General features: G+C 37.3%; 1 protein-coding gene across 1 annotated transcript; it reads right to left on the reverse strand.

Annotated features, from left to right (window-relative positions):
- Positions 1–3171: 3171 nt before the first annotated feature.
- AKAIN1 (A-kinase anchor inhibitor 1) lies at positions 3172–22996 on the reverse strand. The gene is made up of 2 exons (XM_071553130.1): positions 22879–22996; positions 3172–6448 (listed from the first exon to the last, which is right to left on the reverse strand). Exons 1-2 carry the CDS (start codon positions 22892–22894, stop codon positions 6258–6260), a joined length of 207 nt encoding a protein of 68 aa, XP_071409231.1. The 5' UTR covers positions 22895–22996; the 3' UTR covers positions 3172–6257.
- Between the last annotated feature and the right edge of the window lie 3443 nt (positions 22997–26439).

Consider the following 26439-nt stretch of genomic DNA (forward strand, 5'->3'; position numbering starts at 1 on the left):
ATGGGACACTCAAGGGGTTTTTTTTGTTTTGTTTCATTTTGTTTTTTTTATTATTATTATTATTTTTTAACAAAACCAGACAAAACACCAACACAACCCTACAATAGGAGGAATCCTTCTGACTAGGTAGATCCCAGTGCCTTCTGCAAAATTCTGCTCCTCAGAGCTTGGCTTAAGACATGCGGCTTTCTCATTCACCCAAATCCTCTGAGCAAGACAATGAGCAAGCTGTCACATGACTCAGGCATTGATCTTTGAGACCATGTTTAGCAGACAGAAGGAAGAGTCTGTATACCTCCTGAACTCAAAGAAGCTCTTGACTTGGTGGCATCCCAATGTCTCAAATGCTGAGGAAAAATGGAGATTTCAAGCCTTATATTCTTTCAGCTAATTTCCAGAGGGAAGCATGTCATGGGACTGATTTCCCAAAATCATTTGGGTTGGAAAACACCTCTGAGATCAAGTCAAGCTTTGAACTGATCACCACCTTGTCAACTAGACCATGGCACTAAGTACCATGCCCAGTCACTGCTTGAAAAACTACAGACTTGAGGATGATGAAAGGATGCACTGTGTCTTTGCACATCTGGTATCTCAAATATCTAATGTGGACCTCCTGATTTGACTGCTGTCTGCAAGGGAATACATGAAAATAAAGAAACATGAGGTCAAGAGAAGAGCCACAGAAGCAGCTCAGTACTAAGAGTGTCATTTTCCCAAACAGCTTAGCTCTGTCATTCCCTCCAGTTTTCAGTGATCAGAATAGAGGAGAACAAGATTCCCTGTTCCTGCCTATAGATTTAGCAAGTCTAATATTCAGTAAAAGAAAGTGGTTGGATAAAAGTATCTATAATCCTGGCAAATACTATGGGAGAAATGACAAGATCTGAGAAAAAGTTTTACTATGTAAATTTCTTCAGCTGGTCAAGTACCGAGCAAACTACTAGATCCTCAGCAATATCAACATTAGATCTGAAAATCTGCTTTTCTACTACAGTGGGTAAAAAACCAAACCAGGTATGTAGTCAGTGGAAGTCAGCTGTACCTAATAAACTGTGACAAGTCAGGGCAAACTGTGTCCCAGGAGCAGTTTTTGCCTTGGAAGGAAATATTGAGCATCACTGCCTTTTGGGTAATTCCTCAGCAAGAGATAGCAAGGAAGCACTGGCTAAAAGAGTTGTCCTCCTTGGAAATAAACACATACAGCGATCTATGGGGAAGGGTCAAAATCCCACCAATGAGGCAAAGAAGATTTATTCCTGTTCTGAAAGGTGATGGCTTTCATAATTCATCTTGTAGCTGAGGATTTTTAGAATGAGCTATTTCATGGAAAAGAGGTGAGGGGGAACAGCATTAGTAGGAGCTATGTTTACTAAGCAAATACAGGGCAAGGGCATCTACTATAGCAACTGCAGACAGTGGCTTAACCTTCTGGGGATGCATGTGCTCACAGAAGACCAGTGATTTGCTCTATAGGGCAGGAGCAAATGGATCACCTTGCCAAAATTCACAATTCAGTTTTCCATAGACACTAAAGAGTAGCATTTAAGTCTTCAGAATAATGCTGTAGCACTCATTTTCCACCTCATATCATAAAGGAAGCAATTACAGTCTTCACTAGCTGCTGTTTCTAAATGACGTTCAACTCTCAAAGCATACATGGAATATTTTCCTTAAAGCTACCAGAAGTGTCTTACTCTAACATTTTGTAATGAGTTCAGCTTAGAATAGCTGGGTTCAGTTTCCAGCTTTCATAAGAGCTAATTTTCTCTCTGTTCAAGTTCAACATTGTGCTACTGTCACAGCCCATGCAAATGAATCATGATGATTTGGCCCATGTGGCCTCGTATTAGAGACAACTGAGGGAAAAATCCTCCACAAAATCCCCACCACAACTACAGCTCCCCTCCCCCATAATTCCTTCTCTTTAGAACATAATTTATTGTTGTTACTCACCTTAAGTGAAAGGAAAGACAAAAGCCCCACCACAATGTAGTGTGTAACACCACAGGGGTTCTAAGTAAACCCAAACTAAACATGAACTATTGTTGTTCTAGTGCTAAAACTAGCAAGCTCATATAACAAAATCTAAGTAGCAAGTCACTGGAGGAAAAGTTATTGGAAAAGAAAAGCTGCTTATGTTAATTAAACAAAGAAAATCTGCCTGGCAGACAGGAACAGCTTAGAAGCAAATGGATTTAAAATATGTATCTTAGTGTTCCCTGGAGCACTCAAACACAGTTAGTATGTGTGCATACGCATTCATTCTTAAGGATTAAAGAAATTGTTGGGCATGTTGACTAAATCCGGGGAAGACACAGTGGTCTAAAAACAAAAGCAGATGTGTGTCCACCAGGTTTTGTGAATGAAGCTCTGGAAGTAGAGAATAAAGACCTTATTTCTACTTCTTTTGGATGTCAGGATACACCACAAATTAAGAACTTGTTAGGCCTCAGAGACACTCTTTGTTCTGGAAAACTCAAAATAGGAAAAAAGATCCTGTCACAGCTTATCATGAGACACCAAAAGCCTATGATGAGAAACCCCATCCACTAGAAACCAGTCTCCACGAGTACCTCTACTCAGTCCTTAGTGAGTGTCAGGTGAAGAAGACATTTATGAACAGCTTGGATTTTCCTCCTCACTCCCACAAACTCTTTCAATAACTTCATCCCCGTGTTGCAGGAACCCATTGAGAGAAAATAGCTTATGTCAAGAATCAGGTTTTCATTAATTTAATTTCTTTTCAGACCTGAGTGGTTAACCAAGAGACTTAGGGTGAATCTCACATATGTTCAAGAATTTATTCTACTTTCCCTTATCTTTTGCCCTAATTGAAATTAAACTTTTTCTTAGTAAAGCCTTCAGTAATGACTCATTAACCCCTATATTTGACATTAGCACACATGTAAACAACTGCACCATAGTAGTCATATGGAGAATAGTTACACAGTGATTTTATATACTTACCATTGTAGACATACTACATTCTGAGACACACAAAAATTGTCACCAAAACCCAAAATAATCAGACACAACATGAGCAGAGGCAGTAAGATTTTTAGGTGGTTGTTTGCTATTGAATAAATATTCAAGAATTCGCAACTCTTAAATATAACATTGTCACAGAATGCTTTTATTTTCTGAGATGATAAAATTAATATGGCTGTTTCCAAGTCACAGTTGTTGGTTTTGTTTATTTCAGAGCAGGGGTTTCCAGTGTAACCACACAGAACCAAAAACTTGATGTACAGTGGCATTTAGTAATCTCTTACAACATCCTGCTGTGGCCATGTGAATTTCCATTCAAGCATTGCTGCTTGGTCAACCTTACAAAGAATAGCACAAGTATGATAATAAAATTGTGATAATCCACCAGAATGAAAACGTAGCAAATGTAGTGCAGGATAGCCACAGATGATTCTTCTGTTGTTTTGGAGTTGTGATAAATACAATTTCACATATTTGTACAACCCTCTACTTATCAATATAAGTGCTAAAAGGTGGTGAGTTTGTTTTAAATACCTATAGATATCATTTTGATTGTCTTGTACTTCTAACATATGAATTACTGTGCTGAATAACACATTTGTTACTACAAAACTCCCAAGCACAGTTTGCTCCATGAGATTATCTAGTGAATCTGAAAATTGCTTTCCCTCTTCTGACAAGAGAAATCAGAGACATGTAAGGTACTAAGAGTTTATTTAGGAGTTCTTGTTTTTGTAGGAAGACCTACATCACATCTGTAATAATTTCTATGGTCTCTATTTTCTCCAGAAAATATAATCTGTCAGTGAAGATACCAAAAATACCCATTTTCATCGTGTAGTAAGCATATAACAAGCCAAGGGTACAGTTTTATTTTGTGCAGTTTTCTCAGACATGGTACAAACCTCAATTACATATTCTGGATGTAAGTAGTATGTGACCATCCTCTGTCAATAGGAGATACTAAGTGCATACTGTAACTTAAGGATGTGTACTGTACCCTGGAGACACATTTGGAAAACTGCACTATTTAGGCTGTAATATTTGTTTGTCCACAATAGGAGACTGTAGAAAACTTCTTCAATTGTTCAATTTCACATCATTTTTAATTTTCCAAGATATTAGACTTCTAATGGCATCGGCATTCTGACAGTGATGGACATGAGTATTAAATGGTTGAGTAATACTGTCTCTGAAAGGACTAGGACAGTAAAGGAATATTGTTATAAGTGTATTACAGGAGGAGAAGAAGGAGCAGGAGTTGAATAGGGTCATATAAAGCAATGGCAAAAGCCTAGACTCATTGGCTTTTGAAATTATCCTTTCTCTAAAATGATTAATTAAAAAAATAAGACATACAAACAAGTTTCAAAATTACATGAAGACTACTAACATAATTACCATGAACGTAAAAAAAACCCCAACACAAACATTTCAAATTTACAGGGATAAAAAGCATTAAAAGAGTAAAATAATTTCAAAGAAATGGAAATGTTCTGTAACTCTCCCTCCTGCAGCATTGCAGGTGAGCTCATGGCGAACACCATTTTGCACCGCAGAGTCTCTTCAAAAGGTTTGTTCTCTCTCATCCACCGGATTTGCATGCTCATCAGCCTCAGAACTGAACCTTTACTTATGATCACTTTACTTAGGTTCTCAGAAAGCAAAGATGCAGAGTATTTAGAAAAAGAGTTATCTCCCAACTAAAGGTGAACTGATGAAAAACCTTGTGGTAATAAAATTACTATTACAACAAACACATGTCTCAAGACCCAATCACTTTCACCTTTCAAAGTTTGCTTGGCTGAAAAAGTAAACTGTGTACTTGCAATCCAAGTCAGTTTTCATTATCAGATGATTTGGATTTCAAAGACTTAATATCACAGTATGTGGTTATTCATGGCTAAGCCTCTGGTCATGAGGAATCCCAAAACTGTTTAACACAAGCAAGAGGACACAGTAAGTAATAGCCAATTACTTAACCTACAGTCTCTGAGAATAATCTAGCTGAGTAGAAAAGCAATTCAGAATGTTTTGCAAACCATCTGCTTCTCTATATTTCTAGGTGTGTTACTAATTATTATTACTACAGGAATTCAGTTGAAACAGAGCTACAACACATTTCTGGAATTAAATATACTGTTATTCATTTCAGATGTGTAGTAACACAACCATTAATGCAGAAAGGGAGCATAAAAGTGAAGGGCATAATTATTTAATTTGTATTTTCAGAAATATCATGGATTTTCTTAGATATATATTGCACTGTATTACCAGCTTAATGCAGTGCTGTTCAAGGTGAATCTATACAACAATTGCAAGTATCTAAAGTCACTTTACATCCAGCAGGTGAGAAATATCTACCATAACAGAATTTAGACAGTAAATTCTCATCCTTCAAGACATAAATAAATTCAAACCCTTTTTTAAGACGCTCCAGTCTTCACTTTCTATAGCTCAAGCCCCAGCAAAGCTGCAAAACTGAAGGAATTGCTGGCAAACTCCTTATCATCACATCAGTTTCTCTTCTTTCAATATCAAGAAAATCAAAAGGAATAGTTGAGGCACAAGTGATTTTTATGCAGAAGTGCAAAAGTATTTCAAATAAGTAGACTAAAACTTCAGTACTTATTTTAACTTCCCTAAAAAAAAAGACAGAGATCCCAGGTATGTGATCACAGTCACAGATCACAGTCTTTGCAGTCTAAATGGATTACTTCTTTGTTCGAAGCTGAAAAATGAAATTGGTTCACAGAACTTACCAAATCTACGTTATACTGCCATTTCACACAGCTCATGTCTAACCAAAGCCAAGTATGAACCCATGCTTCAAGGGAGTCAGAAAGCATTCTGCTACACTCAACAGTAAACTCTTTCTTCAGTGAAGACAGCTTCAGTGAACCCAGTCACTCAAAGAAGAGTCTGTCCAGCTGAATTGACAAAAATGTTGCACGCAGAACTTAACATGAAAGTGCACTGAAGACAAGCTTTTGAGAATAAGCTCATATCATAAGAGCTTGTGCTTGAAACTGCTTTTATAACTATGGTTACCGTTTCTGTTAAGAGGCACTGCATAAATATGGAATTATTAATCTAATGCACTTAATATTTCTCAGCTGAGGACTATTGCAGTTTTAACCTATGTCTAGGTGTGATAATACTTTGGTTTGCTTTACAACAGTAGCATTGCACTAGCAATACAGCTGATACTAAGAAGAAGGCCGAAAACACTGCAGACTGGAGGACTGAAAAAACCAATCTGCTCTTTACTTCTTTTCATGCTTCTTGGTTAGTTTTCCTCTTTCTAGCTGGAGGCTTGTACCGCTGTTTCTTCGCTTCTCCTTTTGCTGGCTCTCCTGGGAAACTTGCTGCACTGCTCGGAGGATAGCAGTCTGCACAATCTGCTTGCTGGCGTTCTGCAGCTTAACTTCATCTTGCTCCGTCCCTGGCTTCTCACCTGCCAGAGCCAAACAAGAAAGAAAGGGAACTAAGACCTTAGGACTACTCTGTGAAAACATGGATAGAAAAAGAGGAGGGTGAAAAAACCAAAAGGCAAGCCAAACAAACCACAGACTGCTTGGGGACAGTTTATTACATAGGAAACCTGCCAATACAGATTATGAATTAGGGTGGAAAGTGCCTCTGAGTGCTCGTTGCTACAGAACTGAGTGAAAGGAGTGACTTGGAGTCATACAGCTCAGTTACCCACTTCCCAGCTCTGGGTACAACTGTAACTTCACAGCTGAAACAAGCACAGATGCATTTTGCAGTAAGATAGGAAAGGAGGGTTTTCCCATGCAGCTGTGAATCACATCCTTTTTGATTTCAGCAGTGCTTCTGGACAGGGAATTGGACTTCATTTTGCAAGCCTGACATGTACTCCTTCACCACCATAGAGAAAAAACCTATTTCATTAACATTTCTGTTTATTTTTACTTCAGATTAAAAGCCCTCATCCATAAAATTCCAGCTGAATTCAAGGTTTTGTTAAGTGCAGTTCATTAATCCTTAGCTAGACTTTCAAAAATATCTGCAGAACATTAAAAAAGGCTCAGATTGCTATAGGTAAAGCAGAAAACATTTTCTATAGCAACCTGACAAAAACATATTTCTGAAGTAAAACTTCCTTGTTTTGCCAGAAAGTTAAACCTGGAGAACAAAGAAGTAATGTAGTGTGACTGCTGAAATTTGGTAAGGAAAAAGAGTGGTTATGCTGAGAGATTTCTCTTTGGAAGTGTCAGAGACTGAAATGGTTAATTATTTATGAATTCTAAGAGATTTTGCAGGCTTTTCACTTTTGCATTATACACTTGATGGGCAGGTGGGGCCCATCCCTCTAAAAGTGTGAAGCCCTGAAGAGGCAAGAAGAGCAGTTACCCTGCCCTCCACATGAGCCCGGCGAATATTGGGGGTTCAAAGCCAGCTGGTGACGTTACTTCATGGAAAACAACCCCCTGCCTCGGGGGAGGTGCAAAAGGCATGCTGAGGGTATATATATGGACTGGTGACTTTGGGGTTTTGGGGGATTCTGTTCCTCGCCCCCACTGCCTGCAGATGGAGACCATGGCCTGCAGGACTGCTGAGATGCAATGCTGGATCCCTGGGCAGTGAATATGTGAACCTTTTCATTCTCATCTTTTCTTTTCCCTTGCTGTCCTGAACTCTTCCCCTGTCTTTCTCCCCTCTACGCTTTTTTTGCTCTCCTGGACTCTTCTCCTGTCTTCCCCCTAAACGGAATTGTTCTTTTCCCTTGCTGTCCTGAACTCTTCTTCTGTCTTTCTTCCCCCTAAATGGAATTGTTCTTTTCCCTTGCTGTCCTGAACTCTTCTCCTGTCTTACTTCCCCCTATGCATCCCCCCCCCCGCTCCCTCCACTGCCACCCCCAGGTTATTTTCAATGTCACATTATACGGAATTTTTAAAATAAACACCAATTATATAGTGTCGTTTCACTTTAATCCACCCCAAGGGAATTATTGATAACAACCTAGGTTACCCCCATCCCCTTTCCCAGGAGTGGGTCATAACAGGAAGTATTTTGACTCCTAACAGAAATATCAATTTGGACAATAAAAATGCTCTGTAATATTCAAAGTTATCATCCTAAAAAAATGTATTCTGAATTAACGTGATGTACAATTATTGGCATTTAGGAACTCAGTTGATAATTGAAATGCTTAGGCTAGGTGCTTATTTACATCACTAGATTTCATTTTAAAGGTTTTAAAGACACTCATCTCAGTTCTTTCCTAAATGACTGATATGCTCAAGTATTTCCTTAAACAGTATTTGTATTTTTCAGTCTTTTTAAATGACATATATTAAGAATTATGTCCTGAGAAAAATCAGAGTGACTTAAAGATCAGTTGCTTTTATGAGAGGTCTGGAATTGTGATAAATTCCCAATGTTCTTTCAGATTTTTTTTCAAGGAAACTAAAAATAGAAACAAGAAAATCACTTGTTTCCTTAAGGAATATACTACTAAGGTGTGATAAGCTTGAGTCCTGTACCTGAGTCAAGGCAATGTGTGAAATCTGTGCAGACTGGGTAGTGAATTTACTATGAGCAGCTTTGTGGAGAAGGACTTTGGGATACTAGTAGACAAAAAGCAGACATGGCTATGTCTGCTTGCAGCCAAGAAAGTCAGTTGTATGGTGGTCTACACAAAAAGAGCTTGGCCAGCGAGACAAGGGAGGTGATTCTACTCTGCTCTCCATGAGAGCCTGGAGTATTGACTCCATCTTGAGTCCTCAGCACTGTAAAGACATGGACCTTTTGGAGCTCTCCCAGAGGAGAGCCATGAAGCCTGTCCTATGAAGACAGACTGTGAGACCTGGGGGGTTTCAGCCTGGAAAAGACAAGGCTCCAAAGAGACCTTATTGTGGCCTTTCAATGTATAAAAGGGACTTACAAAAAAGCTGGAGACATTTTACCATGGCAGGTAAAAAGAAATAAACATAGTGAGACCCTGGGAACAGGCTTCCCAGAGCAGTTGTGGATGTCTCATCTCTGAAAACGTTCAAGATTCGGTTGGATGGGACTTTGAGCAACCTGCTGTAATGAAAGATGTCCCTGACCATGGCAGAAGGGTTGGACTAGATGATCCTCTAAGGTTCTTTCTGGCTGAAACTGTTCTGTGAGCCCCAAACAACCAGTTGCAAAATGATCAAAGCTTACTCTATGACAAAGGACTAATTCATTATTTCCCACATTTCTTTTAAAGAACTTAAAAACATATACATATTTTTACCACATTATACAGGTTTTGGCTAAAAGCAAAATACAAATGTTTAATTCTATTGAAACTCAAAAATTTTTAAAAAACCTCTGCACCTGTACTGAGATGACAAAGTGGTGTCTACAGATAAGATGTTAAAAAACATGAAAACTTAGAAAACATGTTTTAAACTGGAAAAGCTGACTGAAAGGAATCACTTGAATTCTAGGCACAATCAGCTTCCCCGATTCAATTTTTCCCACTCCTTAGCACTTGAAACAGTGATTTTTTGGATAAAATTCAATGTTATTTAAGAGTGAAGTACAGTTACTTCTTTATTACTCAAATATGAGCTCACGTTTTATTACACAACAAATTAGTCTTCTTCCTCAGTTGATCAGTCAACTCAGCTGATTTTATCAGAAGATAATGTATTAACAAAAGCATAGGTAAATATGAAATTATAAATACAGATGAGTACGTTGGAATGGACTATGAACTTACATGAAATGTGAAAAATTTGCCAACCCCAAAAACCATAAACCCCCAGAATTTATCACTGAAAACATGGTCATTAAGTACATTGCTGTTGAAAATTACTCAGTTCTCTTTCTTTAGGGATGCTTCATTATTTATTTGGTCCTTGCCACTTAATATACAAAATCTGAATTTTAAATATTTTTCAATATTCTTACATGAGGAAGGCCATCCATAGCAATACCCAGCTGAAAAAAGGTCAGTTTTCCAGTGAATTTCTACCTGAGTATTCTAGTTGTTTATTTTGGAGCAAACCCATCTGAAAGCACCACCCAGATAAATGAGATGTATATTAAGTCTGCCCAGCTCTAAGTCATTAGATGATTCTTTTATTTGCTGACAAAACCAAGAAGAAAGAACCCAAAACCTCTGGACTACTTCTGCCCTGCCTCTGAGAGTTTAGGTATGCACAGAAAGGAAATAAGGCAGCTCAAACAAACTCAATTTATATTTGTGTAACTTTTAGGGTGATAGCAACCTAGATAACAATAGCTAATTGACTTTGGATACAGAGCGAGCCAAAGATGTTGGCTGGGGTGATGTGATCAATGAGACCACCTTATGCTGATGATCTAAATTAGAAAGCAAGTTATTTTTGAGAGGCACATCCGACATTTTGTAGAGATCTGAGTCTGTATTGGGACCATTATGTGCAGGGACTGGAGTGCCAAAAAGAATCCAGACATGTCAAGCAGCCAGACCTAAACATTCAGCACCTCTGGGTGTGTGGTGTTAATTACAGCTGACCCAACTGGACTTGATACTGGACAAATGGTTCTATATTACCCGGCTTGAGTGGGAGTTTGACACGATGACCTCCAGAGGTCCCTTCCAACCACAAACCTGCTGCATCCCTGTGATTCTAGCTAGTTAAGCTGCCATAAACTCCAACTTTTCCACTTCCTGAAGGCGTGAACAGCCATTTCTTGAAGAGCATTCCCACTACATTCTCTTCTTCCAATTACTTACTTCAAGGAAATCACTTAGCTAGCTGTTTTCTGAGAAGCTAATTTATTTATTGATATGATGGACCTACTCTAAGAAAGAAGAAAGGGATTGACTAAGGAAAGAAGAGATGATTCATGCAAGAATCCCAAAGGGGCTGAGCTGAAACATATCTATCTCCACCTTTCTGAAATACAGACTGCAGTGGACATCAAAGCAGAAATTTGACTGCCGATAGAATTATTCAGGCATTTTAATAGCTGCGTATTTTCAATCAGGTTGAACAGAGACATCACTCCTGCTGTCTAAGTATTTGGTGTTTATCCAATCAAAATAAGTTACTGAGACAATTAATTTTTATCTATGATTTTTTTTAGGATTTGTAGAATAACTAGTAAAGTGAAAATTCCATGACAAATAGGTCACTTGAAGTAACTGCTGAGTAAACCTTGAAGGATATCAGAAACAGCATTCTGCCTATTAGTCATCTTTGTCTAAAGACTACTTTTTTTCTCTTGATGTCAGAAACTCTCTTCTAATTACTCTCTATCTTTGGATGCTCACCTGATATATAGGAAGCCAGCACCCCAATTCTGTAAAAAGAGAACTGAAATGTGCAGGTTAGACGATGTTAAATGCAAACCAGCAATTTTATCATTAACACATGACGAAGTCTCTTGAGCATGCTTTTATTACCTTATCTTTCACTTGGTAAATTTTATGCCAACTAACACAGCAGTTGAAAATTAACTTTCAAGCTCCAGTCTGGTTCTGCAATCTATAGTTTGAGAGATCCAAACCCCTCAAAATCTTGGACTGCAGGAATCAGTCACTTATTCCACTTCCATCTGAAACTTGCACCATATATCAGTGTCTTGAAATTCCCTTAGCTCCCTTGAGGATGTTCCCCATGAAGGAAAAAATGCTATCAGTTTGGAAAAAGAATAAAAGTATTTGAAGTAAATTCCAAGTATTCATTTCAATTAATAGCATTAATATTAGTTTAAGTCCAAAAACAACTTGTGTGGGAGACTTTATATCCTCTGTGATGTTTCTGGACCATGGAATACCCCTAGAAAAGCATATATGTTAAACAGAGAAAAAGCATTTAGCAAATAAAATGTTTAAGAACTCCAGTCTGGTTGCTCATGAGCCTTTTCTAATTTATACACTTGACTTTCTTTAAAGTATCCCTAATCATTTCCTTTCCAGACTGCAATCAAAGTAGTCTCCTACGCTTTCTGGTGATATCCCCTGTGGCTTTTCCCTTTGAGCTTGCTACAAATTTATTATGCCTTATAAACACTCCTACTAAGTAACATTCAGCAACAGATAATTTGTTTGAATCAGCATCTAAGTTCTCTACTGGAGCTTTCCATAGGATTGTTTGGAATACTATCATGAAACTAAACTACCACAGGCATGATCTTGCAAAGATGCAAGTCCATCCCAGATCCACTAATGCTGGCAGTAAACTGAGCGGAATGAGACACCTCTCAGTTGGGAGCACAATAGGTGATTTAGGAAGAAGCAGCAATATTTCTCAAAAGCAAAGAGAGTAGAAGCTAAATGGTGACTGAGCTGTGGTAGGAAGGAACTTTCAGCCCTTGGAGAACATGGAGTAGAAATAATTTATCCCATACTTTTTGAGAATACATTAGTTATACATGAACATGTATGACCATGAATGATAATGCAGTCTCAGGAAACTTCTACTGTCCATCAGTTACCCCTTTTGCTTCTTTGCCTGTATGAGAGTACAGTTTTTCCACAGAGAAAAATAATGCCTTTAATTTTAATTCACCTTTCCTGAAAGCTTGTGACATTTATGCAGCTCATATTGTCTTCCTGCAGGTTACATCTCATTCTGTCTTGAGGAACAATACTAACATTGCGTTTGAAAAGATCAGCTTGGCTTATATGACAGGTTCCGTGAATCTCAAGGGCCATGCATCAGAGGTCAGAAGTTTATGTTTTGCTTCACAGGAATAACAAATGCAGTTTAATTCCAGCAAATGGATGCCACTAACATCAGTCTTCTGGAAACAAGAACTTTTTGTTTATGTAAACAGCTTTGAGCTTAACTGTATCTATAATTAAGAATAAAAATCACATTCCTCTAAGCAAACTTCTGATCAATTTAGAAGTCAGAAATACCCATAATGTATTACCCTGTTAGCTACAATTTTAATTTATGCAGGAATTCTGAAGCTGAAAAAGCCAAGAAGTAAATATTTTTTTCTTCATTCTCACATGAGATTATGCAGGTATGGCCTTTAATAAGAAAATGTACTATTAGTTTTATCAATATATTCCTTTGAATTGCAATAATTAACCATGATACTATTTTCTGCAGCACTACAACATTAGAATTATTTTTTCCATTATTAATAACAATTAATAATAATTCAACACAAATATTGATATCTGGAAAACCTATTTCAATTATATTGAAAATTGCTATTGCAATTTTTATAATCCAACTGACAATACTAATAAAATTTTTAAAGGGAAATACAGTACAAGTAAGCAAGACTGTGATGATCAGACTTCATCAAAAGGTCCAGTGTGGATGTAGGGGAGCTGAATTTATGGAAAAAGGTTGCATGTTATTAATAAATTGTCTTTATAAGCTGTAGATATTTTAAAAACTTTCAGAACCAGGCAAGTTTGTAATAACATAATATAGCTGTGTATGTTGCAAGAATTAGCAGTAACATTCTTGGAATCAATATTGATATTCTTCTACAAGAAACCAAGTTAATTTCTTTAACGTCACAGTGGCATCAGGCAGTAACATATCTCCATGATATTGGCTGCAGTGTGGAAGTCGCAATGTCAGTAATGATGCCAGTTCAGAGACTTCATGAAAAGATTCTACAACAAAGTTGTAAATTTATTATTTTTTTAAACATAATAACAAATGCATTCTTAACTGCATCAGAGTTAATTCTGTCCAGTACCATTTCTCATGCTCTAAAATGCAGCCTGGTGAGGTCCTGAATGACAGCTCTCAAGTATTGGAAAGCATTACTCAGTTACTGTAATTCCTTGAAGAAGAAGGGAGGGCACTGAACATATCAGAAATGCTAAAAGTACTTTAATGTAGGATCGTTGAGTTTTATCAATTCCTTAACCTGCTGTGTGCAGGGGACTGTAACACACAATTTCACTAGAAAAGTCATGGTTCAGTTAAGGTTTATTTTCTGCCCTAAACTCACTCCCTAATTCCTGCTGCACAATGAGCATGGAGGAGGAACTATCAGGAAGGGAGCCAGCACAGACTACTTTGTTCTTCAAAATAAAATATAAGAATGAAGCTTGAACAATCCTGCTCTGAACACAAATCCAGAATGAATAGAAGGGCAAAGAAGAAGAGCAGAAACGCAGATAAACTGTCTCAAATGACATAATAATATCTCCACAGTAATACTTTACTGCATCTTTTTATCCAGACCACCTATATCTCAACTGAGTTTTTGTAATCCTTTCTCTCCACCTAATTTTTCTATTTCTTAAAACCTCTTTAGCTTGCTTGGTATATGAAAGTTCTCTTTTTGGAGACTCCAGTGATTTATTTCATACTATTTGAAATATGCCAGTCAATAAGAAATTTCCAAAGTTGTTTAGGTTTGACTTTTTTCTTTGTTTTTTTGAGTAAGAGATTGAGATCTAGACACACATTATCTATTCTGAAGTATTTTTCAACATATTTTAGTAAGATTTCTTGCCATAAATTACTAATATTCAGATCATACACTTCAATCTATATCTTTTTTTTACACATAACAATAAATTCACTTGTTAAGGACTGTGTCTTCTCAGACTTGAGACTGAATGTAGTTCAAAGGGTTAGTCACTGACAATTCTGCCACACCAAAACGCATAAGTGTGATACTCAGATTTTGGTTCCAGAAGGAAAATTTCTGATTCCAATACTGTAAACTAAAATTAATTTATCAGGGTTTTTAACACCTAGGCAAGAGTTCAGTGTATTAAAAGTAAGATGCTTCCTAAAGAGAATTTGGGACCAGCTACCTCAAAGTTAGTGAAAAATGTTTATTCTCTCAATCTGTACAATTTCCCTACTTCTTTGGGGAAACCATTTCAAATATTGAAATAAGAAACCTCTCTGTACTAATACCTGTGATTTTTCCATAGAGAGAGAGGTACAAATGCACAGATAAGGTGACCCATAACACAGAATCACAGAATGGTTTGGGTCAGAAGGCTCTTAAAGATCATCCAATTCCATACTCCCTGCATGGGGCACCCACAACTTATCTGGGCAACCTGTTCCAGTGCCTATCCATCCTCACAGTGAAGAATTTCTTCTTAGTATCTAATCTAATTCTTCACTCTTTCAGTTTAAAGTTGTTCCTCCTTATCTTATTACTATCTGCCCATGTGAAAAGTCACTCTCCCTTTTTTTATAAGTCCCCTTTATGGAGTCGACAGCTCCCCAAAGTCTTCCAGAGGCTGAACAACCCAAACTCTATCAGTCTGTCTTCACAGGAGAGGTGTTTCAGCCTTCTGATCATCTTTGTTGCCCTTCTCTGAACCTGCTCTAACATGTCTATGTCCTTCTTGGAATAAGGACTCCAGCACTGGATGCAGCACTCCAGGTATGATCTCACCACAGCAGAGTAGAGGGGCAGAATCACCTCCCTTGACCTGCTGGCCACATTTCTTTTGATGCAGCTCAGTATACAATTGGCTTTCCGGGCTGCATGCACACTTTGCCAGCTCATGTCCAGCCTCTCATCCATGTGCACACCCAAGTCCTTCTTGGCACGTCTGCTCTTGATGAGTTCCTCTTCCAGTCTGTGCTCATGTCTGGGATTGCCCTGACCCAGGTGTAGCCCCTTGCACTTGGACTTGTTGAACTTTATAAGGTTCTTGTGGGCCTACTTCTCAGGTTTGTCCAGATCCCTCTGGATGGCATGCAATCCTTCTGTTGTGCCAATTGCACTGCTCAGCTTCATGTCACCTGCAACCTTGCTCAGGATGCACTCAATTCCACTGTCTGTGTCATTGATTAAGATACTGAAGAGCACCAAGACAGAGCCCTGAGGGACACCACTCATAATCCAGCTCCCTCTGCCTTCCATTTTCTACTGTTCAGGTGCTCAGAAATTCCTATCCAAAGAAAGAAAACATTAAGCATGGAAAGCTAGATAACATTTATGTAGGTCTTCTGAATCTTTACCAAAAAGTTCATGAGTGGACTTCCACAAATCCCCACTGAAACACTTAGCTTTTGTGTTAGAAGACTTTTGTATCCAATATTGTACAGCATAAGTGAAGGGCAAGTCTTCAGTGGAGGTATATTCGACTACTAAATGTTTATTTTGCTAGCTGTTTCATTTATATTTCTGTCATCTTTTGTAGGTTTTGATCTTAAAGATCTACCTACAAGTTAATTAAAATTTGCTATATCTGAACTGGATTTTTTTTTTACATGAAGAAAATAGGGAAGAGGTTATGTAACCTGTCAAAAGTTAGAAAAGCAGTAAAAACATCCTGCTACATTTTAGGTGTATTTTAATTTATACCACACAACTCAAAATCAAAAATGGTCTAGAGTAAGCCTCAGCTGAAGTAGAGCCTTCCTCTAGCTTGAAAAAAATGAAAACAAAAACTTAACAAAGCCCCCATAAAAAAACCCCAAATTAGCAACTTTCCTGCTTATTTTACAATGTGAGTGGAGTACCAAAGCTGTAAATACAGCTAATATTAATTGAGGCTAAGATTTTATGTATATGAGAGAAAGTGCATCAAAGATTATATAAACCTAAAAGGCATCTTGAAATAGTAAAACCTTTTTTTTTCATAGCTGTAATCTTGACAGAATCTCTCTTTACAACGGGATGCCATGACAAGCTCTGTTCCAGTCTTGGAACCAATTCTCTGTCTTCCCTGAGAAATATTTTCTGCTCTATTAAGAAAACTTACCTCAAGATAAAATGCAATGTCAATCTGTGAGTATTTATAGAAGTAGAAATGGATAAGCAACCCCTCCTTACTGATAAATTGTGAGTAGATTCATTATCCAAAGATGGAAAATACAGTGTCACTGTATCAAATATGCATACTACAAAGTGAAGCAAACACAAGTAATCCACAGGAGATTACATTTGCCTTACCATTAGAGAAACAGCTGAGTAGAATACGGTTCAATTTACTTCTTCAGGCAGAAAATTTCAAACTGTCTTGAAGAAGGAAGACAGCATCTTCTGATAACACAACTACAGACAGGTGCAGACAACAGCACAGAGCTCACCTGCCTTGACTTCCCTGGCAAGGCATTCTAAAGGAATCTGAAGCATTGTGTGGCTATTGAGATCAGCTTTTAATTGCTGTTGATAGCAGTGAAGACATAAAATTCTGTAGGATCTTTCAAGTTAAAATGTAAAGAACACAACACAAATGGGTAACTAGTCAGAAAATTTCAGACAGCCTATAAAAAAATTATAAGCACATTGCTGTAAATATTTTTTGCCTAACCTAGTATTTTTAAACTTAATACAATGGATTATGTCCTTAATAAAATGTTTAATAGAAAAGATTGAAGGTATAGGAATAAATCTACCTTTCACAGTATTTTACAGTAATTGCATTTATTTCCACTATCATGATAAAGCTTCTAAGATTGGAATCATACTATTCATGTCTATAACAAGTGCAAGAGAACAATTCATCTAGAAGAATAATGACTTGGAGGGACAAATTTTAGAGGTCAGTGTAACTTATTCCCTTTCTACCTTGACTTTGACCTTCCTGCTCATTAAACAGTGCCAGTAAGTATGATAATAATGGCTGTATCCCTTATTATCACCATCTCCCAACTATGAACAACTCCTTCAATATAGGCCACTACACTGTCACTGTGAAAAAAGAATTCTTCTCCCTGCTAACCTGAGTAGGCTTCAACACAGTGATACAGAAGTGAAAGGTTCCAGCCTTACTTGTTTAAGCCTTCAGTTCTTTTAAAAAATAATTTTTAAAAGTACATTCTGTGCCTGGTTTTAACACTATATTGATTCATACTCTAAAGAAAGATTACACCTTGAACTGTTGACTATTTTTTAAGCTTGTTAATTTACTCACATTTCTGAATATCTATGAACAAACTTTCTTTCACCTACCTCACTAATGAGATCTGCTAGTGGAGTTTCACACCAGGGGAAAGATCAATGTGATGCTGGGGAGAGGTCAGCACAAGTAACAATTTTTCCTCAGTAAAAAAGAATAAGAAATTTCCTCCCATACAACTTCTTCCTACCACGTGGCAAACATTTCAACCTATTGTTGAGACCTCTTAGCTGTAAATAAATTGAGATACTTTCAGGCAGCAACTGCCTCTACACTCACTACTAGCCATCACAAATTCTGGACAAGAAAAACATTGTATCAGACTGCCTGAGGCCTGCAGATAGTCTTGTCTGTAGCTTCTGAACTACGTCCATCATAATGGACTTTGTCAGCACTAAGCTAATGAGTCAGAATTCCACATGTAGATACTTGTCCATCTTATATTAGGGACTTTTTTTGGTGAGGACTGCAGAACTTAGAGCATTAGCAGAATGTAGCACAGCAGCTGATGGGGATAAGGCCTGTGTCCTGTCTTGTTCTCATGGATCAAAGACACTTCATAACTGACAGAATACTACACTCCACACAAACACTGGAGATATCCCCAAACAGGTTACCTTCAAAATAGTAAAGTTATTGGTAGGAATTTTTTCATTCATTGACATGTCCCTCCATATTGTCTGGATCTGGGCATTTTGAACAGGGATCTGCATAGTACCTGAAACTCTGTAATCAAAAAAAGAAAAAGTCTATCAAGAAATTTCACATTTTCACTTTATGCAGGACCACAGGTTGCTGCTATACCAGCCCTTCCACCAGAGAAGATCAGGACTATTCAGACCAGTAAGCACATCTGTTTCAGTGTGCAGCTGCTATGTCTTCAATTGAAGTTTAATGAGATTCCTGAAACATTTGGTACAGGATGCGCTTCTGATCTTCAGTGTCATTACGCAAGTCTGCTACACTGCTCCCAGCTTAAAAATGTTAAGAACAGCTGTGCTGCTGAAAAGCTGCTTGAAAAGCTACTGGTGTTGCTGTTGCATGAAAAAGGCACTGAACAGTGAATATTCTGACTTCTCTAAAGCCTAATATCTTTGAACTTTGTGTTCATACTTTTTTTTAACATAAAAATATTAATACAAAAGTTAGTTCTACCTTTCCTCGTTCTTTTTGGACTCCAGGGTCATGAGTAAAGCATGTGAGTTACTACTTAGGCAGAAAATGTCAGGTAAAACAAATCCTTCAAATTACAGTGATAAATAAGAGTCACATAAAAGTTGAAATCACACAATTCAAAGCAAGTAAAAGCTTAAAGGAAGGGAGTATTCTGACCTGAAACAAGCTGTCAGTGTAAATGTTCCAATCTTTCTTGATGTATTCAGATCAAACCTGATTCCTTTTTAAAATACATTATTTAGCCAAAAAAATCCAAACCTATTCAACCATGCACAGTTTTGTACTGGATAAAACAGTGATGACCTGCCATGACAAGACTTTATAATTTGGTGATTTTATTTATGGTTTTACAGAGTAAGAGTAAAATTCTCAAAATATACTAAAATAATCGCTGAAATTATACTGTAGTGAGAGTTGCTTAGAAAGCCCATTAGGTAGCTCAAAATATCCTTAACAGGTTAAGTTAATTTTAAAAATGCAGGCCATGGCTGTGCTGTATCAGTACATACACATAAGGGCAAAGGCCTAAGACATAAGTGTTTAAGTGACTCATACAAAATAGCATCAGAAAAAATCATGGGAGCATGAAAAATACCTTGGTATTGTGCTTGTATTGGCAAATAGGAAGCAAATAGTATTATTTTTATCTTGCACTGGAAAAAAAAAATCAGAATTGAAAGTAAGCATGGAATACACCCAAGGAAATTTTTGAAAAAGTAACTGAAAGTCTGCAAAGTAGTTTAACTAGTGACATTTGAAATTATTAAATCTAATAAATGCCAATATTGGATGTGATCACACCTTTTAAACTAATTATGTGTTATCAGAAGAAAGCTTGCTGCACTCTCAATTTTTGCTAATGTTTTAGAACAAAGAAATGTTTTAATACTTCTTCATTTCCTACTTCATAAGGGCAGATATTTACTCTTTGGAACTACTTATCATTATCAATATTTTATAGGCTAATTTGGCATTGTTTTTTCTTAAATTCTGGAATACACTATCTTCTAAAGAAAATCTAAGAGAAATCTCCTGAGAAAACCTGCCAATTTACCAGTGATGAGTTGCCTTTTTGATGTAATCCAAACCTTGACATTTCATGCTTCTCTATGGCAGTCCTATACATAACTCCATCCTCAGATCCAATGACAACTAACACCTTTTTTTGTTTACTTCTCAGATGGCATAAAGCAGTTCAGTTCTGGAAAAGTAAAGCAGCAAACCCTTGCAATATGTAACTTCTGTGCATTTCGATTACATGGATCATCTCCCACTGTCAGGGCAGCACAACGTGTGAATTCTCCAGAAACACTGAATAACCAAACATCTCAGAATTTTGACTGCAATTCCTATAAATCAGCAAATCATTAGTCAACCAGTAGAACACTGTGCAATGAAGCCCGGATCAGATTAAACCAAGTAAGGAAAAATGTACTCTCGTCTCTTCCTTTTTTCTGGAAAAGACTCAGTATTAAGTGGGAATGAAGTAAGTTCACATATGAAGAATACCTTTTTACCTACCTACAAATACCAATACACTGTCTAAAATGAGTTACAAAGTCCAATTTTGAACACAGAATACTGACCTTTTTGCAATAATTTGGATCTATCTAGCTCAGTAATATCCAGGGATTTGGGGGAATTGTTTGTTTTGTTTATTTTTGTGGGGTTGTGTTGTTTTTTGTTTTTGTTTTGTTTTGATTTGGGGTTTTTTGCATTTTTTTTTTAACATAGTAGCTGTAAGATTTAGGGATTTGAAGATTAACATGAAAGTATCTATTCAGTGAGTACTCAGTTGGCTTCACTTTTTAAAAAGTCTGTTTAAACGTGGTAATCTGCTTCTACATAAGAATTTATAAACATAGTCCATTAATTCAGTGCTCTGCAATAACATTTCCAATACCTTAAGGAAAAAAAGCATCATCTTATTCATATGCAAAATCTTATCTTTGTCTTCAGAGAAATGAGAATCTTTTAGTTTTTTGGTTTTGTTGGGGTTTTTTAATAGAAGAGAGTCTCCTCTTGGTTGTTGCTTTGTTTTCTTTTTTCCACCTCCATCCTGGAAATAAGTTTATCATTCTGACCCTAACCATTTATAGTTTGATATATCTTCTGCTTCCTTTCCCCAACGAATAAATGGAACAGAAAACGAGGTCATTCATCACAATGAGATAACATCAGAAAGTTGACTCAAGAAATGAAACTCAGTTTCTAAGTAAATTTACAGTATTCTTAAATCACATAACCTTAGGTACTGTGAAGATGCTAAAGATGTATAAACCCCTGATTTTGGTTTGTTTGGGTTTTTTTGGGGTTTTTTGTTTTGTTTTGTTTTTGGTTTTTTTTTTTTTTTTTTAATATCTGAAGATGAGATAATACCAGGTCAGGGCTGATTTGCAGGGAAGAAAAGCAATAAAAAATTTGGAATCTACTCAGGCTTGCTCTGTCTGAATACAAGAGATTTCTTTATTATCTCTTTTACAAATTTTTATTTACTTACCCTACATATTTTATGGCAATATTTGCAAGGAAACCATGACTTTTCTTTACGTATAAGCGAATTGAAGAAGAATGACTATACAAAACTGGTTTGGACAGATTTTATTATTTTTTCCTCTATGGATTAGAGCTGTGAAAAGAATAATTCATTCAGTTATTAATGAGATTTGGCTTCTGTTCTTTGTCAGCCTTTGGGGGAAAAAGGCAAAAAAAAAAAAGCATGTTTTCATTATTTTAGAGATAATCTCTCACTACAGTATTCAATTCCCACAGTGCATTTAAAAAATGTGTACAGTCTAATGCTAACAGTCTGACAAATAAGGGAAGTTCAGAAAAGTCACTAAGACTGAAAGATGTATTGCAAAAAGCTGTGGTTGGTTCTATTAATATAAATAACATGGTCCTAGTTTCAGAAGAGGATGTAAGGGAACATATCAAATTAGACAGTAATCGGGCAGTTAAAGAGAAAAAATGAACTTCAGACTGTTGAAAAGAGATTTTTTTTCCAAAAAAATGACACTCCTTTGAGTTAGCAAAGTTAATCCCAAGACTTAATGAAAGTATGAAGCTTTTGGATTCTTATCTTTTCATGGACTGGATATAGAAATTCAAGGACAACAAAACTAGTTATGTTTACAAAACAAAGGTATTAGTAGTTATTAATTGTCAAGTTGCAGCTTTTACCTTCCTTTTCTATTGACCCACTATTTTACTGAGAGTTATACATCTTTAAACAAGTTATTTTCAAGTCATTTAATTACACATCTATATCCTGGAGCTACCGGGCCTCTCATGCCTTTCTGAACAACAAACTGCCTACTTCCAAGCAGAATGTACCAAATCCAGTGCAGATTCTCTGTTGTTTCCTTTCTTCTATGGATTAGCTGATATATACTATGCAGCAAAGATTCCTCACCCTTTTAGAGTAAGGTCTCATAATAGGCATAAACTCCTCCTGAAATCCTCAATATTGTTCCAGTAAAAACTGCACTGAACAAACTTTCTGTTCTCTTCCATTAAAATATTTTGGGAGGGGGAGAGGGGGAGGAGTAGAAATTTGTAAAATATCTCTACGAGTTTCACAGATTGTCTCATCTGCAGTCACTGGTGTGGATGCCAAGGGGGACACAGTCTCCAGTTACTCCAAGGCCACATCCCCCTTCCGGACCCTCCTGTGCAGTCCAACAAGCAGTCCCCTGTATACTGGTATAGGAGGCTCCTCTTTCTGATGGGAACCACAGGGGTGACCCTCATCAGCTCTGGCTCCACAGCTAACCACATCATCAACTAAGCCACTGTCTTTGAACCTACCTGCCTCTGCCTGCTGGCATGTCTGGCTCACCCACCACCCCTCCCCTCAGCAGCTCTCCGGCACGGCCGGGCCCTTCCTGCTGGGCTCGGGAAGCGGCTGCCCTTACCTGGAGCGAACACCATGGTGCCGCCCGGGCGGCGCGACACCTCGGACAGCTCCCGGCTCCGCGGGGCTCCGCACACGGACAGCGCACGGCCCCGGCTCAGCACCACGGAAGCCCCGGGCTCAGCACCACGGACAGCGCCGGCCCCCGGCTCAGCACCACGGACAGCGCCGGCCCCGCACGGCGGCGGAGACGGCCGCGGGCCGCGGTCCCTCCCTCCTCAATGCGGCGGGGCGGGGAGGGGGCCGAGGCGCCCACACGCACACTCACACACACTCTCTGCCGGGGAACCATCACTGCCACAACTCGCTGCCCTGCAGCGGCAGCAGCGGGAAGGGCAAAGAGGAGAAAGGCAATAGCGATATGCCCAGCGGGGAGCCCGACTAATTGCTCCTAATTACCTCTCGGCAACAGCCCTGTTGACTGACATTTTGGGGTGCTACCAAGCTTGCCCTGGTAGAACTGGCTTCAGAGACACCACACTTTTTCACAGTATTTTTAGTTTCCAAAGGTTCAAGTGCTGAGGAATTTATACTCTAATTTCTCAGGCCCGTTAACCGAGCTGTACCCAACAAGCAGCACTTTAAGAGGGAATGTGAATGTTTGGGAATAACAAACAGTAAAGCAAGTAATGGGTAAGTAATAAAATAAAGGAGATGAGGGCAAACAGCGAGAGAAGACAAATTAAAAATTTCCACCAACTTTTATGCTTCACACTTAATATGCTTTTGTTTGTAAAACCCATGCTTAGATTTCCTGTGGATCCTGAACTTCCACAGAAGTAAGAAGCACAACAGCCAGACTGGGACACAATTTTAAAAAACTAACTCTCCAGTTTAAGCCTAACCTGTGCAAGAGGAATTTTGAAAAACACTGATTATCAGTGCAAATTAGGGAAAGTAGATATGAAAAAAAAATCATGGATGTTTGTATGTAAATATTTCCCATGTGCAATACATTTTCCAGTCACATTTTTCTACAGGTAATCCCACAAGTTTATTTCATTCTTTACACAGTCAAACATTTTACACACACAGATTTCTCCAATTAAACCCGAAGAGGTTTAAGTCGCAAAATAGGGCGTTATTGTTAAAATACAGATACAGAAAAGTACTGACCTGCTTAAATAATATTGCCTATATACTTCAGCAAGATTCAAGAAAGGCATCACTGTCAAAGTCAAACTGATAATCTGGTGACTTTTTTTTCTTTTTTTTTCTTTAGCACTGTATAACATCATTTCTCCTCGGGAAAGCGTTCCAGATTTATCTTCACTTATAATTTCTAGTATCAGATTTCTAGATATTCCTTCTATTCCCCTTAGCAATTCCAGCTCTTTCTAGTCATTTGTTTCTCTCTCCTGTGTTATATTTCAGGGACTTAAATTCACTTCTCTCAGAGGGCAACTGAACTAACAAATTAAACACACCTCTGGTTGCTCAGAAATGGTGTTCCCTCTAAGAATATTACTTTAAAAATCCCTATTCTCTAGCCCTTTTTCATCTACTAGTATTCTTATTTACCTTCAGTTTGGGAACTAACAGGGTACCTAAGAACTCAATTAGAACAATTTTCTAGTACAAGTTTCCCACACGAAATACAGGAAAGACTGTAATGAAGGTGGAGGATACCCTGCCATGTTTAGAGAATCGGCTGATATATAATTTGAAAAGACTGTAAGAAAACCTACACCGGCATTTTAGATGTATCCGTTATGTGGCCCAATGTTCAATGGAGAGTCATCCATCATGAAAAAGGTGTTAAACCGCTTCTCCCAAAAGGGCAATCTATTAGATATATTTCTATTACATACATTGGCAAAATAAATTATATGGATATTTCTAAAGGATTGGGTTTTCAGATAGTGGAGTAGCTTGTTGAAAGATTTTCAAAATTAGTAAATATGATTCAGTGATCTGAAAGTCTGTAAGTAACCTGCAAAATTCTAGGGGGGTATCTGCAACTTCGTAACAGAACCTACACCATTTTGGGGAAAGAATACAGTTCATTAATGATAATATTCAACACACATCTTTCTTTAACTGCTATCTGTTTACTCTAATAAATAGCTCAAACCAGCCACATTTTAAAGTTAGAGTTTTCAGTTTTCTTCCTCAAATTAAAGGCTACCAGCAAGTAATATTTTCTGACACAGAAAAAAATGTTTGCAAGCATTTTGGGCTACTTTTTGTCTTTTGATTTTTAGATTTGGTCACCAGTTAAAATGAACACAAAGTCACTGAAATAACTGCATGGAACAGAGATCTATAGTGAACACTCACCTCAAAAAATGTGCAGTTAGTGCACCACAACCACCAAAACAAAGAGTGCACTAATAGTACTTTTTCATTCAACTTCAGATCAGTAGAAAACAACATCAGGTATTGACAGTTATAAAAACTCCCAACCTTTGAGAACAAGGCACAGTGGTAGAAATTATATCATTAAAATACAACATATTTGAAGATGTACTATCAACTTGTATGAAACAGAATATACAAAGCACTTAAAAGAACATCTGTATATATTTTTATCAGTACTTATACAGTCCCTGCCTTGTGTAACATTTAAGTGCTTCCTGTTTGAGTGAGGAATTACTAATTTCTGTGTAACATCAAGACACTTAAAAATTCTTTAGTATGTGTTTTCAAAGACTTTTCAAGAAGTCTTGACTTACTTATATGGTACTTTAGATTTTAGACAGTTACAAAAATCAAGTTGACTGATGTCACTTTAAATCATCCATTGTTATTCATAAATCTGGGATTTTACATCTGAAGTAAACCCTTTATTCTAATGGAGCTGAAAATCATTATGTGGTCACATAGAATCAGAAGCTTGGTAAATGTATTAAGGAAGAAATAATTTCTACCTGATATTCAAGGTTTCAATGTTTTGTTAACAAGTATGTACAGTTTACAGGTAACATTTTAAACTCTTTTCTGAAAGAATCATTGAAAAGTAATGACCTAAATATAATTGAGAACATTTTATAATAAAACATTTTCTAAAGTGCTAATCAAGCTTTCATATACATTTTGTAAAAAGCTTTCTCCCCAACTTTGAGAATTAATTATCTCAGGTGGTTTTTTGAGGGTTGTGCTTTTTTTTTGTTTTTTGTTTGTTTTTAATTTCCTCCCACATCTAAACTTTATTAGTCAAATCTAGCTTTTTAGGAGGGAAGATTAATACAATTAGTAAACTGCTTGAACTACTAGATGCCTTTTGCTACACTGACTACTATCACAATGGTCTTCAAAAAATTACTACAGTCACTGACTATGTTATGGGTAAGGTTAACAATAAAAATCTTTACTAGCCAAGACCCAACACATTACATCTGAAAATTCAAGAAAACTGTTTAGAGGAAATTGTGAATGTCAGCAAAAAATATCTAAATATTGGATGCACATTTGAAGTGTCAAATGGCAATATGTGTAAGAGGGATCATAACATTCAGGGTCCTAGATTTAGACATCTAACATTTAATATCTCTCAGATTAAGATACCTTTGACAGACAGATGTGGTGAATAAACACAAAAGGTAGCAAAGAAAAAGAAAAA

Source organism: Pithys albifrons, chromosome 4, assembly GCF_047495875.1.
Source record: "Pithys albifrons albifrons isolate INPA30051 chromosome 4, PitAlb_v1, whole genome shotgun sequence".
Classification (NCBI taxonomy): domain Eukaryota; kingdom Metazoa; phylum Chordata; class Aves; order Passeriformes; family Thamnophilidae; genus Pithys; species Pithys albifrons.